At 39.4% G+C, this 20226-nt stretch overlaps 1 protein-coding gene across 7 annotated transcripts in view; it reads left to right on the forward strand.

Annotated features, from left to right (window-relative positions):
* The window catches only part of ralgapb (Ral GTPase activating protein non-catalytic subunit beta), a 52000-nt gene that overhangs the window by 24851 nt on the left and 6923 nt on the right, over positions 1-20226 (forward strand). For 2 of the 7 annotated variants that reach the window (XM_053635992.1, XM_053635997.1), the window contains 15 exons: positions 2398-2549; positions 3133-3340; positions 6261-6462; positions 8433-8600; positions 9791-9905; positions 9993-10140; positions 10263-10327; positions 10598-10736; positions 11362-11495; positions 14145-14327; positions 14453-14604; positions 14820-15007; positions 18762-18865; positions 19022-19174; positions 19706-19915. In XM_053635992.1, coding sequence (XP_053491967.1) covers positions 2398-2549; positions 3133-3340; positions 6261-6462; positions 8433-8600; positions 9791-9905; positions 9993-10140; positions 10263-10327; positions 10598-10736; positions 11362-11495; positions 14145-14327; positions 14453-14604; positions 14820-15007; positions 18762-18865; positions 19022-19174; positions 19706-19915 — 2321 coding nt within the window. Of the gene's footprint in view, positions 1-2397; positions 2550-3132; positions 3341-6260; positions 6463-8432; positions 8601-9790; positions 9906-9992; positions 10141-10262; positions 10328-10597; positions 10737-11361; positions 11496-14144; positions 14328-14452; positions 14605-14819; positions 15008-18761; positions 18866-19018; positions 19175-19705; positions 19916-20226 lie in introns of all 7 variants that reach the window. The other 5 variants (XM_053635994.1, XM_053635998.1, XM_053635991.1 and 2 more) reach the window with 3 other exon arrangements.

The following is a 20226-nucleotide window of genomic DNA, read 5'->3' on the forward strand; positions in this document are numbered from 1 at the left end:
CGAAAACGCTAGTATAACTAATGATTATCAGCTTAAATTAAAGGCAGTTGGACTCGATAGTGACCTTTACAACTTGCCCAAGAACCTGTGGTCCGTGGACATTGGCATGTGGCCAGAAGTCGGTTTTCCCGACATTTGTATGTACCTGATTTCAATGCCGGGGAAGTACACTAAGCAAAGCCCGAAGGCATCTAAAAGCCTTGACGCTTGGTCCTACTTTAAGGTGAGATATGTTGGAGAATTTAAAGTGATAAGAACACCAATAAACATTCTGGTTGTATGTACAAATATTTTTATTTTATTCTATAATTTTATCTGGTAAACCGTAAGCTAACTAGTCCTAGTTTGTTTGTAGCGAACACTGCTTCCACTTACTAGCGTTATATATTTGTGAAGGTAAAACACAGACAGAGAATGGCTGAGCCCCCATTATTCATCTATGGAAATAGGCAGCGTTTAAAGCGCACCTATTATGGTCTCATACTATAGATTTACATGCATCCAAGGTCAAAAAACACTTTATAATCACATAATTTAAATTGCACCATTACTTTTTTCCCCTCCAGTGTCACAAACGACTCGTTCAATGATCCATTCTAAAGGATTCATTCCAAACTCCTCCTTTCAGAGAGCATACTCTGCTCTGATTGGTCAGATGTCCCAGTCTGTTGGGATTCGTCTATTGCTGTCGGCGTGTTTCAAAAAGGAAACGCCCACTACTATAACGAGTTTCAGCTCCGTCTGTTCTCGAGCAGCCGATGAAGATCAGAGGCGGGGCTTTTTATTACAAACCTACGTAGGTTAGTACAGGAAGTAAAGTCTGGAATCACTAACGACTCGTTTCAGCTGTTCAGAATCGCTTCCTTCTTTCGGGAGTCAATAACTCCGTTTGTCGTGCGCTTTGATTTTTGAAACTTTGCAGACTTTTTACATTCACAAGCAGCTCCATAACACACCACATGAAAGGTAATATTTGAAAAACCATAATCGGTGCACTTTAAAAAGACATATGGAGCAAATGATTCATCATTGTACAACATGAATAGCACATGCCAAAAGAACTTACACTACTCTCTTTTGTAAAAAAAAAAAAAAAAAGAACAAATTATTTTTTTGGGACTCGGTAAAAAGATCGCTCTGAATTCTTGTTGAATCTGTTAGCACAATCGATCTCACAACAGATTTTTCCCGTTTTAGATGCGTCTTTTTCTGTGTTTTCACGGAATACACTCTGTACACTAATGCTGCCGCTCAGTCTTTTTGCCACTCAGTGGGCGTGACTGCGGCGAGTTCCACCTACCGTGACGTCATGTGCATACCCTCTATTTTGTGTGTATGTGTATGTGTGTGTATGTATGTGTGTGAGTGTGTGTAAGCATATGTGCATCCCGTCTATATATAGGAAAACTAGGGGTAAAAACCCCGGTAACCTACCTTTGTCATGAGCAGTATGATTTTCACATAGTCCTGACTTTATATAAAAGCTGTATGCTTCTTTCCCCCCCCAAAACTCAAAGGGGTGTGTGTGCGCCTGCGTATATGCTCCTGTTTTGTTATGTCAGCATTTTAATCCTATTTGTCCTCAGGTGTTGCTGTGTTTCGAGACAGGCTACCAACTTATGGTATTCGTTTAAAAATATATATATATATATTTTTTTTAACCCATGCTCCTGACAAATCACGTGGGACTTGGAGTCTGATTGGCTGGTTGAAAGAGTGCATGCAAAAAAAATAAAAAATCATGGATGCATTACAAAATGTGGGGAAAATAAAGGGTTGGCATCAGTTCAAATGAAAGTCCTATTCCGGAAACCCGCAGCCTAGCTATATGATGGATGTTTCAGAGGGCGTAGGGAACCAAAACCAATTTTATGGCTCAGAAATGATGCTCTCCAGTCTTACTCCACTGTGTTCTTTGTAATGTTCTGTGCACTATGCTGCACTATTTTGCAAAACAGGTAATTTTTGTACAGTTTTGCAACGTGTTCAGAAGGACATCTTTGCAGAGTGGATGCTTAATCATTGTCGAATCTGCTATACTCACCCAATCATTACTTACCTTTCAGCATCATGGCTGCCTATAGCATCAATTTTATTAGGGTTTTTTTTTAATTGATGTATTATGTAGCACCTGCCTTTGATTACTGTGTGCTGAATGATTAATTATTTGAACTCACCAGCTGGAAACCAAGTGAGCAAATCTGGAACCACCTGGTGTTTGATCCAACCTTTATTGGCTGTTGTGTCATTATGTGCCTTTTCATAATTTTTCATAGTAAGGCACGATCGCTGAAATGGTGTCGTAACTTTTGTCCTCGTCTTGGTTTACCGTATCTTTTCTTGTTTCACTTTCTGTTTTGTGTATGGATTTTATTTATTTATTTTTTTACCCTGCAGGTATATCCAGACCCCGCTCAGACAGCGCGCCACCCACCCCTGTTAATCGTCTAAGCATGCCACCACCCCCGACCACCACCAACACCACACCCCCTCACAGCCGCAGACACAGACCAACAACAGTAAATAAAACCACCAGCAAAGCCTCTGCGGTACGTTCCATCAAAGAAACATTGCAAATACTGTGAATCCGCCGTTTAGACGTTTCTTAAACTTTCATTGAAGCAGCATCACGTGAGCAAGAGCGCTGTTGTACCGCATATCAACACAGCTTCGATTCGGCCGCAGGGAGCTAACGCGGTACAGCACCACGATTGCGAGTATGATTTTGCTTTTATGCAACAGTTTTATGAATATCAAGTAACTGACTTTTCAGACACGGTATGGGCAGATATTTCGTTCATTTTTGCTCCATCAATAATACTTGTTCCCAAAGAATAAAGCCACAGATATGAATATAGAGTGCAGGGTGTTGCCATGCCAACACACAGACTGACTCCCTGTGAGCCCATAGTAAGTGTAGTGACCGTTTCAATGTAACAAACTCTTGCTAGAACTGGAATATTATGTAGTGAACACAGTCAAAAAGTGAGATGTATCAGCGCTGTTATACTAAATATCAGCACTCTTGGAACACCTCTTGTCCAATCAGATTAGTAGACCAGAACTAACGGTTGTATAAATGTTTAATATATGTATAATACATTCTACGTGGATCGGTGCTTGGCTTTCCAGACTGGCCAGTCCAAAGTGTTGCACCAGCCGTCCTCCACCTCTCCTCTGTCCAGTCCCAATCAGACAAGCTCAGAGCCGCGACCGCTGCCAGCTCCCACCAGACCAAAAGTCAACAGCGTGCTGAACCTTTTTGGCCAGTGGCTGTTCGATGCTGCACTCGTCCACTGCAAACTTCACTCCGGCCTCAGCAGAGAAAGCAGTGTGACTGGTAAGGTGTTTACTGGGATTGGATCTCTAATACTGTCAAACCCTATTGCTGTCACTTGTTTTTCCTTTCTTTTCTCATTATCCCCCTTCCTGTTTTATTTCCGTTCTTTTACTTATACAAAACAGGCTATTCCTACCTGCAAGATTGTACCGCATTTGGAGTCGATCATATGTGCCATTAAGGTAGCGCTAATGTTATGAAGCAGTTCCAGCATTTATCAGCTCAGTGTATCCTGTAGTGAAATACTGTGCTGTAGTATCGTAATGTTATCGATGGGGAAAATGTTAGTAACCTTTACCGAACAAGGGAGGAAAAATCTGACTATTTGGTTCCAGATGAGTGGTTGGGGCATTTTTTTTTAAATGTCTCCCCAAATATTTCTGATTTTTTATGTTTAAGAATTTGTTTAGTGTCCTTTATGAAAACGCTTGTATTTGTATTTATTAATATTGCCCTACCGATATTTGGTGTCTCATGCGAAATGTATAGAAAAATGATGTGATTATAACACGCCTATTTTTAGATAACAGTTTATTTGGTGGCATTCATTAGGGGGTCGCAAGTTACAATCAAGAAGATGCTTCATCCATCCCTGACCAGAAGCCCAGGATAGAAATATTGACTGGGTGGGAGGGGGATGGCGTTGCTTTCTTTGGCCTGTCAATCAAGAGTGACACTAACCAATCACAGCGTTTGTTCGCTCATGTATCTGGAAGAGGCAGATAACGCTTTCCTCTGAGTGTGTTACACTGCCCTGTGATGCAACATGAGCAGCAGTTTGAAAAGCTGGCTTCGCATGTCTTGGAGGAAACACTTGGTGGGTGGATATTTGTGAATGACCAATTCTGGAGGGGGGAAAAAAAAGCAAAAATACTTTATTCCTGTCTGTTAATAAAATTCTTTAACAAAATTTTATATAGTGTTTCATCAAGTTAAAAAGTCACTACCATGAATCACTATCATGACTGATTGATGTTTTTAGATTTCACATTATTGCTAAATGAATGGTTTCATAGTTTTTTTGCACAAGCGCTTTTAGATATTATTATTATTATTAGTGGTAGTAGTAGAAGTAATAGTATTTAATTGATGATGTAATCTAACACCAGCATGGTCCTTAAGGACTGCATATTAAATTTACGTGTCTCTCTTAATCATAGTGTGTTTAAATAAAAAATGCAGCTGGATTCAGAATCAAGGTGACCATACAATGGAAAAAAGTCAGAAGTCTTGGAAACTGCTTCAGAAGTGTATCACGTGCATGTGGAACTGAAATTGGATCATTTACATTTGAAAAGTTGTATAAAAAAATGTCATTTTAAAAAAGAAGAAACAACAACTACAAAAATCAATACATCAATTAAGCTAGCTAATATATCAACTAAGCTAGTATTTTCCTGGAAGTCATTAATACGATATTCTGAGCTGAATGTAAGATTGAATTGTGGCTAACTGTCCATGTGTTTGCTTGTTTCCTTTCCGTTCCGTTTCTGTACATGCATGGTGAATAACTAACTGAAATTCAGTATCTTGTTCTAGCCTCCTTAGCTCTAGTACTATCTAAGCATACGAAGACACGAAACGAAACAAAAACCCATATTGACATTCTTCATAGTTTCTGGATCTCTATTACTGCTGTTCTTTGATTTGTTTCCATTTTTATCTCTGTTATCTTGCAGCAACATTTTTCCAAATTCTTCTTTCTTATAAATCTTGTAAGTAGGAACACAAGCTTTACCAGTTGCAATTATTTGGTTCATTTTCTTTTGACTTTGTTTCTTTTGCTTTGACATTGTCACTTTTTTTTTTTTATGTTTTGTTGTTGTTGCAGTATTGTTTTCTTGGGTCAAGAGATTTGATCATACATTGCTTGAGTCTGGTATTAGGGGTCCGGGAAATTTATTGACTGCTGCCCAAATGTCATAGGCTCAAGTGCAACAAATATTCTGTAATTTCCCTGTATGTAATGATAATCAGATGGTCAAAGCACCAGCGAAGGCCTGAGAATGTTTGTTGTGATTGATCCTTTATTTATTTATTTTGTATTACTATTATTATTTTCTTTTTGGATGTAACTAAACATACGATCGCACAACGTGTTGTTGCCCATATCATCCACCTAAAGGACCTCTACTAACCAATCTCCTCCAAAGAAACACAACAACCAACATTGTCTTTAGTTACGCCTGGTGTTTTTTGTTTTTGTAGCTTTTCATTTTACTCTTATATGAATTTTCAGTTACTGTTACGTTTTGTATGGACGTTCCTGCATGTTGTGGATGTGTGTGCAGTTTGTTTCTGCCATAGTGTGCCTTTTATTGTGTTATTAAGAGGTGCTGACCAACAGTGATTTGACAGTGATTTCTTTCTTTCTTTCTTTCTTTATTTATTTATTTGCAAACTCTGAACTGCTGTGTTCAATAACAGGGAGGCTGACCAGGAGAGCTTGTCTTTTCTTTCCTTTTTTTTTTGTTGTTTTTTTTTTTTTTCTTTCTGCATCAGATTTCCCCCCCAAAGATCCAGAACCATTATTGTACAAGAACTGTGCATGGTTTAAACAAGCCGTTGTTTGTAGATTATAATAGCATAGCATTATTTAATGTGCCAGTAAAGTAGTTCTATACCAGAGTTGATAAAACACCAAATGAAAAATAATATCCAGTATAACTGACATTTGAACTGGGACAGGATTCATACATGGAAATATTCTGTAAAATATAGAATAGGTACATGAATATTAGTTTTAGAATATTAATACGACTATATTATAATGCAGTGTAGCCTGCATTGTAGTTGCAGGATACGATATTTTTTGGTTCTCTTTGTCTGTAATCCCTGTTAAGACCAGTTTTAATTTGTGTAAAAAAAAAAAGCTGTCACTTAAATTTGGCCTTTCTTCCTCTCTCCCTCTTTCTCTCAGCCCTTGCTACTCAGGCTGGAGTTGAATTAAGGAGAAAAGGTTCTCAGATGTCCACCGACACCATGGTGTCGAACCCTATGTTTGATGCCAATGAGTTTCCGGATAATTATGAGTCTGGTCGAGCCGAGGCCTGCGGAACACTGTGCAGAATCTTCTGCAGCAAAAAAACTGGAGAGGAAATTCTACCTGTCTACCTATCCAGGTAGAGGAATTATGGGGTTTGCATGAAAGTGTTTTAATGGCATCAGTTTAGCTTTAAGCTTTGATGTACGTTCCCCTCTGAAACTATTGGAACAGCAAGGCCAATTCATTTGTTTTTGCTGTAGACTGAAGATATTTGGGTTTGAGATCAATATTTCAGCTTTTTTTCCCTAGTATTTATATCTATATGTGTTAAACGACATAGAACATAGCACATTTTGTATCAGACCACCCAATTTGTAGGCCAGCAGATATTTTGGAACATGTGACTGTCGGATGTTTCTTGTTACCCAAGTGTGTCCTGTTCGATAGATTGTTTAAGCAATAAATATCTCTGAACATCTACTCTTGGTTTTAGCCTTCAGTTTCACCTGTGAAGACTGCATTTTTTGTTAAAAACGATAAACCAACATGAAGATCAGAGAGCTGTCTATGGGAGAAAAGCAAGCCATTTTGAAGCTGAGAAAAGAGGGAAAATCTACCAGAGCCAATGCACAAGCATTGGGTATAGCCAATACAATTTGGGTGTCTTGAGTAACAGAGACTGAATGGGTCGGCCACGGCCAAAAACAACAACAGCTGATGACAGAAACATTGTGAGAGCTGTGAAGAAAACCCCCAAAACAACAGTCAGTGACATCAACAACCTTCACAGGGCAGGGGTGAAGGTCTCACCATCCAGCGTTCAAAGAAGACATTTAGGGCAGATATATAGAGGCCATATCACAAGATGCAAAACACTCATCAGCATGTAAGAATCGGAAGGCTAGATTAGAATTTAAAAAGAAATACAGAAATCAGCCACAAAAGTTCTGGAGCCAAGATTATCCTCTGCAAAAGTGATGGAAAGGCCAAAGTGTGGAGAAGGAAAGGACCTGCTCATGATCCAAAACATACAAGCTCATCTGTGAAAAATGATGTTGGTAGTGTCATGGCTTGGGCTTACATGACTGCTTCTGGAGCAGGTTCACTAATCTTTATGTATGAGTTACTTATATAATCAAGTAACTCATGATGGTAGCAGCAGAATAAATTCAGAAGTTTACAGGAACATTTTGTCTGCCAGTTTACAGAGAAATGCATCCAAATTAATCAGGAGGAACTTTATCATGCAGCAAGACAATGATCCAAAACACACTGCCAACTCAACAAAGGACTTCATCAAGGGGAAAAGTGGAAGGTTTTAGACTGGCAGTTTCAATCACCAAACCATAACCCTATTGAGCAGCATTTCACCTCCTGAAGAGGAAACTGAAGGGAGAAAACCCTGAAACAAACAGCTGAAAGAGGCTGTGGTAAAAGTCTGGAACAACATCACAAAAGAAGAAACCAACAAGTCGCAGACTTTATGCAGTTATTATAAGCAAGGGATTTGCAACCAAATATTAAGTGTTCTTTACTTTAGTTAACTTCAAGTCTTATCTGTTCAGATAATTTTGCTTACCTAAAAATTGGGTGGTCTGATACAAAAGGTTCTATGCTTTATGTTGTTTAACACATCTAGATGTAAACACCAGGGAGTAAAAGCTCAAATCCTAGACTCTCGTCCCATATCCATCTTTTGATCTTAAACCCAAATGTCTTTGGTGTACAGCACAAACAAATGAATCAGCCTTGTCGTTCCAATACTTTCGGAGGAGACTGTAAATTGCATTGCTAGTATGATAATCAGTCTATTTTCTGCCCTATAGTCTACTGTTTCCTGTGATGGGGTGTTTCAGGTGTGAGCAAACAGTGCTGGACAAATCATAGTTCCTAGCCCCACCGGTTTACAGATTTTTGTCTGAAACGTCTGGTTTCTTTGAGAGCATTGTGTACTACACTGCAATTTTCCATAGATATCTGACAGACAAACTCTTATTCTTAGATCACTTCTACTTCTAAGCATAATGTAAACATTGAAAAGAAGTTTTGTTTTGGAGATCATTTGCTTATTTCTCTGAAAGGATTTCTGTTCTCTGTTCATAACAGGTTCTACATGGTCCTCATCCAAGGCCTTCAAATTTCTGACTTCATCTGTAGGCCAGTTCTGGCCAGTATTATCTTGAACTCCTCAGCTCTGTTCTGCTCTGATCTGAAAGGGATCAACGTAGTGGTTCCGTACTTTATATCTGCACTGGAAATTATTTTACCTGACCGGTGAGGAGCTACATGAGGCCTGTGCTGCAGGCCCCTTTTGTCTTTCTATTCTGTAGGGCAGCAGTTATTAAATATTTTCAAATGAATTTATGTAATATTCACATATTATCTCAATATCTAAAAAAATGTTTTTAAAAAATGTTATGCATCCAAGAAGGATTTCCTATTAATGTCTTAATGAAAGAAAATCAGCAGTAGAATGCAAATCTTCATTAACATTAATGTTATTCATGTGCCCTTTAATGTTATTAGGCGTAATAACATCTCATCACAAATTCAAGACATTTCCATCATTGGAAATCGTAGCAGTTGCAATTTAGACACATTCATGGTTTTTAAGCTGCTCAAAAACCGATTTCTACAACACACTTAAGCTGTATTTTTCTTCAAGTACATTTTTAATAAGTTTCCTAAATACTTCCATTTTCCTACATTCATTTCCAAGTTCTCTGAAGTAAGTGCACCAAACACACACTAACCGAAGCATATCCAACACCTTAATCTGGTGCACCGCTATAGCTACTCTGCTAGTTCAGGATTGTGGAGATATGCCAGTTAACAGACCTCGTGAAAGTACTCTTAGGCCACGCCCACGTTACTCCGCATAAACCGACACGCCGTTTTTGTCCAGCGAAACTGGGCTTTTCGAAAACATTTTCCCAAGTGGACAAATTCGAAACTGCTGTTTTCACGTCATAGTGTTTACTGAGAAAACAGAGATATTCAAAAACTATGACGTATATTTAGTTATGTGATCCATTCAACTTAAAACAAACAAGATGGTGGATGATGTTGTGCCTGCTCTCCAGTTTGATATCTTTGTTAAAGATTACTTAAAGTCACTTTATACAACCTCCAGGTTGCATTTTTAAATAAACGCCTGACATAAATGACGCAGGCCAAAGCTTCTTATTTTGTCTTTACGCACACGCAGTATAGGGCTGTGAGCGTTTTCAGACGGTTCAGTTTGGACGAGAAACGTTTGGAAAACATTTGAAACCGCCAGTGTAGACGGAGAGGGTTTTTAAAATGAAAATGAAATCGGTGTTCTGATCTCCCTGGATCAATGAGGACACAGCCTTAGTTTGTTTAGCATAATTATCTGTCCTTCATTTATTATAGAAGCATGCATCAATGTAAGTGTTTTGAGAGACCTGTTATTTTTTTCACCCCCACCTTCCATCTTGCAGCGAATTGACCAAATTTAAATCCTATGTCAACCCCACTGAACTGAGACGAGCTTCCATTAACATACTGCTATCCATGCTGCCCCTGCCTCACCATTTTGGCAACGTTAAATCGGAGGTAAACACTTCATACTTGAATCTCAGCAATTCCATAATCACTGTGACTGAAGTAACGAACTGATCAGATATTTTTTTTGTAATTCAGGTTCTTTTGGAAGGGAAATTCAGCAACGATGACGGTTCGATTCATGACAAGCCGGTGTCCTTCCTTTCACTGAAGCTGCGATTGGTCAATATCTTGATCGGTGCCCTGCAAACAGAGACCGATCCACTCAATACACAGATGATACTAGGTTTGGTTATTTGATCTTAAACATATATCGCACCACTTTATACAGTGCGTCAGTTTGATGGATCTCTCGCCAGCATCTTGTGCGTCGAGGGTTGATTTTCTTATATTGCATTCTGTCCACAGCTGCAATGCTGAATATTGTTCAAGACTCTGCACTTTTGGAGTCTATAGGAGCCCAAACCGAAGTGGTACGTTGAATATGATTTTTTTTTTTTTTCTGTACTGTAATTTGATGAACATTCATGGCTTTGTACACTGTCTTCAGTGGCATTATAGTCAAATAGTCAACTCCAGAATTATTGGCAATCTTTATGAAATTGAGTTAATGTGTACTGACTAGCGAATTATGTGTGCCAATAATTCTGGAGTTAATTATTAAAAAAAAAAAAAAATACAAAACTCAACAACAGGAGAAATTGTTAGTGGAGCATTGCCTTCTCTCCTCTTGCCATGTTCAGGGAAGCGTGGACAGCAGTCATTCTTTGGCTAAGAGCCACAGTCGCAATAATAGTGGCATCAGTAATTCAAGTGCCGGCAGCTCTGAGGCCACTACTCCAGACAGCGAGAGACCTGCCCAGGCCCTTCTGCGAGACTATGGTAAGTCCAGAGGGGCACTCAGTGCTGATGCGTTTTAGGAAATTTGTCTGCAAATCCACAAAAATGATAAAAAGATTTAGCAGTTAAAAATGGGTCTAGCATAAGGAATTTCCCATAAAGCGTCTGTCTCAGCAGCCTTGTTTTCATCCAAGTTTGTCTGTGTGTTGCAAACTGTTTAAATTGCTGTGTGACGTTTTTTTCTTATCAAGGCATGTCATCATCATAGACATCATAGTGCATGGTGCCAACACGTTTGTTGGTCATTATTTGGATGCTCCATGTAGCAGGATAATTAAACCTAAGAATTACAACCGTGTAATGTACAGCGTTGTGTTTCGGGGTATGTTTAGATGCATGGTTTTAGAATTGATCGAATGCACCTTGTTATTTAGAGGACGGACGTTTTTGTGAAAGAGAAGAAATCAGTGTTTTGTAATAAGCGCAGCAGTAGTGTAAGTTAACGTGCATGCATATATGCTCGTGTGCATTTGTGCGTTTGTGTGTTTGACATTACTTTTCTTGTTCCGTGTGGCTGCTGGCTGTGTGTCAGTGCTTTGCTTTGCTTGGCTTGTGTGTGTGTGTGACTAACCCGCTCTCTGTGGCATGCTGTGTGTTTATATCCCAGCTCTCCACACAGACACGGCAGCCGGCCTGCTGATCCGAAGCATCCACCTGGTCACTCAGAGACTCAACTCACAGTGGAGGCCTGACATGAGCATCTCACTTGCTGCCCTGGAGCTGCTTGCCGGCCTCGCGAAGGTACACGCAATCCTTTTGTAATAATGATAATGTGTCTTTATTGGTCACAGCACAGTGAAATTCTTTTCTTCGCATACCCCAGCATGCCTGGAAGTTGGGGTCAGAGCGAAGGTCAGCCATGATACGGCGCCCCTGGAGCAAAGAGGTTAAGGGCCTTACTCAAGGGCCCAACAGTGGCAGCTTGGCAGCGCCAGGGCTTTCACCCCCGACCTTCTGATCAGTAACCCAAAGCCTTAACCACTAAGCCACCTCTGCCCCCTAATATGATTGCTTTATGGGGATAAAATTGTTTGTGGAAGGGGATATTACTTATTGAAGATGAACAGAAAGAGGTCCATTAGTACTGTACAGTGCTGTCTTTCTTACTTACTTACTTAGTGCTTAGACTTCCTTCAGCCTCAAGCTGATGGTTTTTTTTTATATACTCAAGGTTTGGCAATAAAGCCTAGGCACTGCAGGCGACCTGTCTTATTCCTTTTTTAATTAAGACTTACTTCTACTCTTGGCTTCAATGCTGAGGCCTTGCTCAGAAGTGGAGCTCTCCAAGGTGGTGAAACACAGATGTTCAGTTAAGCAGGGCATGCCAACAGATTTCTCATCCAGCACAACACCTGGTAGACTGGTGTTTAAAAAAAAAAAAAAAGGGGTTTAAAAAGGTTATGAAGAACATTGTGGTTAATTAGCGTAATCTCCGATAAAATGTGAGAGAAATCTGACCTATAATTGAAGAAAATTTTACTCTGAGGAAATAAAAACCCTTCTCAAAAAGGATGTTCATTTAACAAATCCAGATGTGTTCGTGTTTATATTTTACTTTAAGTTTGGTTGAGTGTTTAAGAACTCTTAAACACGTCTATGGCTTCCTGTTTCACTGTGGTATAAATATGAGGTGACTCAGAGGCCAATTTAGTCATACATTAACATGGGGAAGATTAGGGTGATTATGTTAGGGTGATAATTAAGAGGTTTAAAACAACCAGAGCTGTTATAAACTTATGAGAGAGGAAGACAATTAGAGAGGCAAACATTTCTTCTAAGGAACGTGGTTGGAGATTTGCAAAATTTGGGGCAACCAAAATCTCCAAATTAATTAGATGCCACAGCCACACGAAGAGACTATTTGGAAGGCATGCTATAATAAAGCCATTACTTTCATCTGACGAAAAATTTTAGGAAAAGAAAAGTGCATGGAGTTCACAAAGATGCTACTTTGAACTTTGATTGGAACTGATTTTTTGGTTAGATGAACAGAAATAGAACACTAGCGGTGGGTTTGGTGTAAAAAGGACGGGTTATGCAGAAAAGAACTAAATCCCCGCTGTTAAGTATGGTAGAGGATGAGTGGCCTAAGAACCTTTTTGGTATACCTGGCATCATGGACTCCATAACGTACCAGAGAATTTTACATGGCTACCTCTGCCAAGAAGCTACAACTGGATTGTCATTGGATCTTCCAGCAAGACAATACAAAAGTGCTCAGTGATCACAGAATCAAGTTTTTTTGACATGGCCATCCCAGTGCCCTGATCTTAAACCCCACCGAAAAAGAGTGAAACAGCTAAAGTGAACTACTTTTGATTTGCTTTAGAGAACTAACGTCATGGCTGTCTTCAGATTTCCTACACTTGAATGAGAATAAGCCTGAGATCGCTATTTTTGGTCTGGCGTCTACAACATCAAATTGAATACCTAACTTGGATCAATTTGCATCCTATATTAAGCCGCACGTTAAAATTTCTCGACGAGAAGATTAATGCGGGTTTTAAGATCAGGTTTTTTTTCTTCAACTTAGGCTTTTAGCTAAGGTCAAGTCTTTTCTAACTTTTAAGGCTCTTCAAAAAGTGTCCCATGCTTGTATCTCTTCTCATCTTGTTTACTGCAGTCCTCTCTACACTGGTATTATTCAGATATCTATGGCCCCATTACAATTAGTCCAGGCTCCTGACATGTCCACGGAAGCGCAAACACATTACCCTTGTTCTTGCTTCACTACATTGGCGACCAGCGCACTACAGAAATGATTTCAAAGCACCCCTACTACTTTACAAATCTCTTAACAATCTAGCTCCTTCATACCTTACAGAGCTTCTGTCCTTTTATAATCCCTCTAAAACTCTCAGGTCATGTGATCAAGCACTACTAACAGTTCCCAGACCTAGCTGGAAGCTTTCACTGTGGCTGGCCCTAAGCTTTGGAATATCCTCCCTCTACATATTAGAACAGCTCCTATTTTAACTTTTTTTTTGGGGGGGGGGGGGGGGGGTTGGCATTTGACCAGCCATAAAGAGCTTTAAATTGATATGATTGTTATGTAAAAACAGTTCGAATATTACGTTTTCTATTGATATTATTTTTATTTCTATTTTCACTTTTGTAATTATTGTTGTAAAGCACTTTTGATCAACCTATGTTGTTTTTAATGGTGCTATATAAATAAACTTGACATTGACCTAAAAAGGAGACTTCACAAGAGAGGACTCATTCTAGAGTGCATCTGGAGAGATTCTGCATTAATGACTTGCTGTGTTATGGCATTATACAATCTCAGGCATTATAGAAGAGGAATGAGTTCTGCTATGATGGCCAAGAGAGGTAGCACAACCTGCTTAAAAATCTTCAGACATTTCTTAAAACTGTTTCTTTCATTAGGTGAAGGCAAGTGTGGAGTCTTCGGACCGGAAACGAGCCGTGAGTTCAGTTTGTAGTTACATTGTGTACCAGTGCAGTCGACCTGCTCCACACCACTCCAGAGACCTGCACTCCATGATTGTCGCTGCCTTCCAGTGCCTCTGCGTGTGGCTCACAGAGCATCCTGACATGCTCAATGAAAAGGTACGCAGTCATAATATGGCAAGCGAAGGTTATATCAGTGTGATGAGTATTGGTTTGTATGTATGTATGTGTGTTCTTTCGCTATTTATATGTTGAGTTTGTGTCTCTTTCTGTTTATTTTGCAGGATTGCTTGATAGAAGTGTTGGAGATTGTTGAACTTGGCATCTCGGGTAGCAAGTCCAAGACAGGAGAACAGGAAGTGAGGTATAAGGGCGACAAAGAACATAATCCTGCCTCCATGAGGGTGAAGGACGCAGCCGAAGCCACATTGTCATGGTTAGTTGTCATAGTGACTAACCCCTAACGCTAAGTTTTTTAATTTGTTTATTTAAGCAAGTGGACCATTATTTTTCCGCTTAATGGAAGTTTGCTGATTTAGAATGGAAAAATTACTGAACTGATTTAATCACTATTATTACGAGGTGCAGCTATCGCAAATTAAACCTCTTTTAGTTTGACATGCCAGTCACTCCTGTGTTCTTCTCTTCAAGTATAATGCAGGTGTTGGGGGCATTCCCATCTCCAAGTGGCCCTTCCTCCACCTGCAGTCTGCTGAATGAGGAGACGCTGATTAAATACTCTCGGCTGATGTCCACGTCTCACAGTAACTTCAGATACTTTGTCCTTGACAATTCGGTCATACTGGCCATGCTGGAGCAGTCCCTCGGCAATGAACAGAGTGAGTTACTCGTATTTATAATGGAATTTTCAATGACGTATTAAACGGCTTTTCCGTAAATTAAATTTTTTTGGTGCACCAATTGAATTTCCTTGTACATCCATCTTAAGTCAATAAACAAATCCAAATACTCGCTGAAGGTTTAAGAAATGTACAATCAAGTGAAAAAACAAGTACACCCCATGGAATAGGGGTTTGGTTTTTCTGGACATTTGATCCTCTTTGAAACAGTGCCTGTTAATAAAGGTGATGTATTCTATCAAATGGCACATAAAATGTACATTTTGTAGTAATGTTCACAAAAGAAAAATCCATGAAATTAGAATCAGGTGTTCAAAGATTGGGTGCCAGTGATTAGTATAGATGTATACTCCTCTCATATCTAGTGTCTGGTTTTCCCTTTGTTATTGAGATGTGTGGTGTCATCATGCCAAGATCTAAAAAGTTCTATAAGGCCTTCAGAAAAATGGGTGTGAATGCCTGGCAAGGGATTTAAAAAGATCTCCAAATTATTTGAAATACTTCATTCCACTATAAGGAAAATCATCTACAAATGGTGCAGATTTCAAACGACTGTCCAGGACTGGCCATCCCAGCAAATTCAGCCGAAGAGCAGACTGTCTGATGCAAGAATAAGTCTCCAAGAATCCCAAAATTTCATCACTGGATCTGCTAGTAAGTCTTGCAACTGTTGGTGTCAAAGTGCATGCTTCTACAATCATTAAGAGATTGCACAAATCTGACCTGCGTGGGAGGAGTGCCAGGAAAAAGCCTTTGCTTTCTAAAAAGAACATTAGAGCAAGAGTACAGTTTGCCAATGAGCATATAGGCAAAGACCCGGCCTTTTGGAATAATGTGCTCTTGACAGACGAATCAAAGATTGAGTTGTTTGGCCACAGTAACAGCAGACATGTTTGGCGTGGACCAAAGACAGCTTTTCAAGAGAAGCACCTCATACCAACTGTGAAGCACGGTGGTGGAAATGTTATGGTTTGGGGTTGCTTCACTGCCTCAGGGACTGGACAGCTTGTATTCACTGATTCAACTATGAATTCTGCATCATCAAAGAGTTCTTGAGGATCATGTGAGGCCATCAGTCTGAAAGTTGAAGTGGACCTTTCAACAGGATGATGATCCTAAGCACACTAGCAAATCCACAAAGAAATGGAGGGTTATGGAATGGCCTAGTAAAGCCCGGATTTGAATCCCGTTGAAATGTTGTAGGGGGATTTGAAATGGGCAGTACATGCAAGAACACCCTCAAACATCTTGCAACTGAAAGAATATTGCATGGAGGAGTGGTCAAAAATTCCAGCAAGTCGATGTAAGAGACCGGTGGACGATTAAGCAAAAAGCCTACAAGAAGTTATTTCTGCTAAAGGGGGCAATACTAGCTTCTGAGGCCAGTGGTGTACTTATATTTTCCACTGAAGAACATCACATCTATTTTTATTTCTGTTGAATAAATTATTGAAAAGGCTAATTTTCCTTGTGGTTTTGTTCAGGTACAGTGCCCTCCATTAATATTGGCACCCTTGGTAAAAATGAGCAAAGAAGTCTGTGAAAAATTGTCTTTATTGTTTAACCTTTTGCTATTTTGTTCAAGAAATTCACAAAAATACTCTGCTCTCATGAATATCAAACAATTGCAAACAAAACATAGGTTTATAAAAAATATCTTAGTTAAATATAGGTGTACAACAGTTATTGGCACCATTTTTGTCAATACTTTGTGCTACCTTCTGTAATGCCTGATAAGGTTGGAGAATACAGGGAAAGGGGTCTGAGACCATTCCTCCATACAGAATGTTTCCAGATCCTTCAAATTTCGAGGTCCAGGCTGGTGGACTCTCCTCTTCAGTTCACCCCACAGGTTTTCTATGGGTTTCAAGTCAGGGGATTGGGATGGCCATGGCAGGACCTTAATTTTGTGGTCAGGAAACCATTTTTGTGTTGATTTTGATGTATTTTTTGGATCTTTGTCCTGCTGGAAGATCCGACCACGGCCCATTTTAAGCTTTCTGGCAGAGGCAGTCAGGTTTACATTTAATATCTGTTGATATTTGATAGAGTCCATGATGCCGTGTATCCTAACAAAATATTCAGGTCCTCTGGTAGAAAAACAGCCCCAAAACATTAAAGAGCCACCACCATATTTAACTGTGGGCATGAGGTACTTTTCCATATGGCTACCTCTCTGTGTGCACCAAAACCACCTCTGGTGTTTGTTGCCAAAGAGCTCTATTTTGGTTTCATCTGACCATAGAACCCAATCCCATTTGAAGTTCCAGTAGGAACTGGCAAACTGAAGATGCTTGAGTTTGTTTTTGGATGAGAGTAGAGGCTTTTTTCTTAAAACCCTTCCAAACAACTTGTGGTGATGTAGGTGACTTCGGAGTGTAGTTTCGGAGATTTTTTGACCCCAAGACGCAACTTGGATCCTTGGAGATATTTTGGTCACTCGAGCCATCCTCTTCACATTGCATTGAGACAATATAGACACACGTCCTCTTCCAGGTTGATTCATAACATTTCCAGTTGACTGGAACTTCTTAATTATTGCCCTGATTGTGGAAATGGGCATTTTCAATGCTTGTGCTATTTTCTTATAGCCACTTCCCATTTTGTGAAGCTCAACAACCTTTTGCCACACATCACAGCTATATTCCTTGGTCTAACCCATTGTTATTTGATACCTCATATTTATACCCCTATGAAACAGGAAGTTATGTTTGAACAATTTCGTCTTCCTAGTCACCCAGGTGTACAATTTTTTTTTTTAATTTATACATATATTATAAAACTGTGTTGTGTTTGCAATTGTTTGATATCCATGAGAGTAGAGTATTTGTGATTTTTTTTTTTTTAAGAAAAATATCAAAAGGTTAAACAATAAAGACAAATTTTCACAGCCTTCTTTGCTCATATTTCCCGAGGGTGCCAATATTAGTGGAGGGCACTGTATATCAACTTTATTAATAGGTACTGTTTCAAAGATGATCAAATGTTTGCTTGTCCAAAAAAGCCAACAATTTCCAAGGGTTTTTTTTTTTCTTTTTTCACATGACTGTAAGTACCTGCAATAATGCTTACAAAATACTATATTTAAAATTAAGCTAATTCTATTCATACAATTATATTTCCGTTGTCTTTTGCATATGTATTCACTTCTTTTAACTAATACATCTTAGAAAGTTGAGTGAGTTTGATCTTGCTTTTCCAAAACCATTTTTTCCTAAACCATTCCTTGGCTCACTTGGATATGTGTTTTGAATCATTTTCAAGTAACAAAATGAATTTCTTCTTTAATGTAAACGTTTTGCTAGAGGGCCGAAGGTCCTGTGCCAAAGAATACTGGTATTTCAAGCTCTGTATTTGACCTCTGCTTGAAACAGAGCCTCTCTCTCAGCTGAATAGAAGCTCCTCCATAACAAGATGCAGCCACACAATGTTTTAGGCACTGTGTCCTTTAGATGGTGAATGATGACTTTATTCCAAACATATCTGTTGCAAAATACACCAATGAATCTCAGCATCCTATAAGATATTTGCATACATTGTGGTTTTGGATCATTAAGTGTATATTCCTGTGACATTTTATTGCGCTTTGACTTTTTTTTTTATTTTGTTTTTGTTTAGCATAGTTGTATGCAGTGTTCACTAGTACTCATTTGCTATTTACATATTCATTGCCCATGTGGACATTTATGCAACCAAGGCATTTTCTACACATGTTTTGTGTCTCTTTATCCAGACCCCTGTCCATCTGTCACAATGCTGGTTCGAGGCATGTGTGGTCGCCATGCCTGGACAATGCAACTGTTCCACCAGCCTCGAGGAGCCAGGGCCAATCAGAAGGTAATCTATAGCACAAACAACCATATCAGAGCACAAACGCACTGAATGTAATGTGAGAGTTTGTATCTATGAAGACCACATTGCAGTAGAAGCATCTAGTACCAATACCCATTATTTGATTGGTTGTTTTCCCATATTGTCTGTCTCCTACAGCAGGTTTTTGTTCCAGAGGGTCGGCCAACCCCCAAAAATGACGTCGGGATTCGGTTTAGTGTCAAACACAGGCCGTTCCCAGAAGAGGTGGACAAGATTCCGTTTGTCAAAGCTGATCTGAGCATTCCAGACCTTCATGATATAGTAGATAAGGAGGTGAGAAAGGTCTTCTTGGCTGATATGGAAGATGTTTGGTACGCATTTGTGTCTCTATAAAGTAAGGTAAACAAGTCAGGAAAGAGGTGCAATCTGTTTTCACTGACAGGAGTCCTTAATATCACGTACTTCGGCCTTGAAGCACTCGGATGCTTGTGTGAGTTTGAGCTTGTATCTGTGGGTATGTGGTTCACTGTCACAGTTCAGCATACCGAGTCATGACACATGGTGCTGTGTTTGTGCACCAGTGAACATTTTGTACATTCTATGTGCACGAGTACTTGTTTCGCTTTTATTTTTGGGACACTGACAACCAAATCTACTAAAAACTCTTAATTTTCGATTTTCAGTAAAATAGGAACTTAACTCTTAAGTAAACTCACTCGTCCTTGTTTTATTCAGTTCATGGATGCTTTCATTTGTGCTTATGTTTATATTATAGAGGGATGGAGATTATAACAATAATTACTGTCTCGTAAAACAATTAAGTGTATGTGGAAGCTGATCAAGTTGTGTGTGTCTGTGTGGCAGCTGGAACAGCAGCACGATAAGCTGCGTGGTGTGATGGTAAAGCAGATGGAATATGAGACCAGTCTGGAGCACTACACGGAGGACCTGTGGAGGAATAAACCCTTCCCTGACCCGCTTACTGATTGCAGACCTCCCCCTCCAGCTCAGGAGTTCCAGACCGCTCGCCTCTTTCTCTCACATTTCGGCTTCCTGTCACTAGAGGCGCTCAAGGTAATAGAAAACTCCGCCCTTCTTAACTACAGATATTATTTTAGGTGGATTCCCTCATTTATACAGCATGATCTCATTTATATGTCACCGTATTCTGTCATTTACGCATCGTCATGTGTTCCTTACAGTATACTCATACGTGTCTATTTATTCATCCTTTAGGTATTTACTTATTATCTATTTATTTATTTGTATTTCTTTATCCTTTTTACCATTTCCTCATCACCCTCCTTTGCCTTTTACAGCTTTGGCCGAGTGCTAAATATTTCATGTGTTTATTCTGGCGGAATTGTTGAATAACGTCATAGGAA

The sequence above is a fragment of the Ictalurus furcatus genome, chromosome 11 (assembly GCF_023375685.1).
Source record: "Ictalurus furcatus strain D&B chromosome 11, Billie_1.0, whole genome shotgun sequence".
Lineage (NCBI taxonomy): Eukaryota > Metazoa > Chordata > Actinopteri > Siluriformes > Ictaluridae > Ictalurus > Ictalurus furcatus.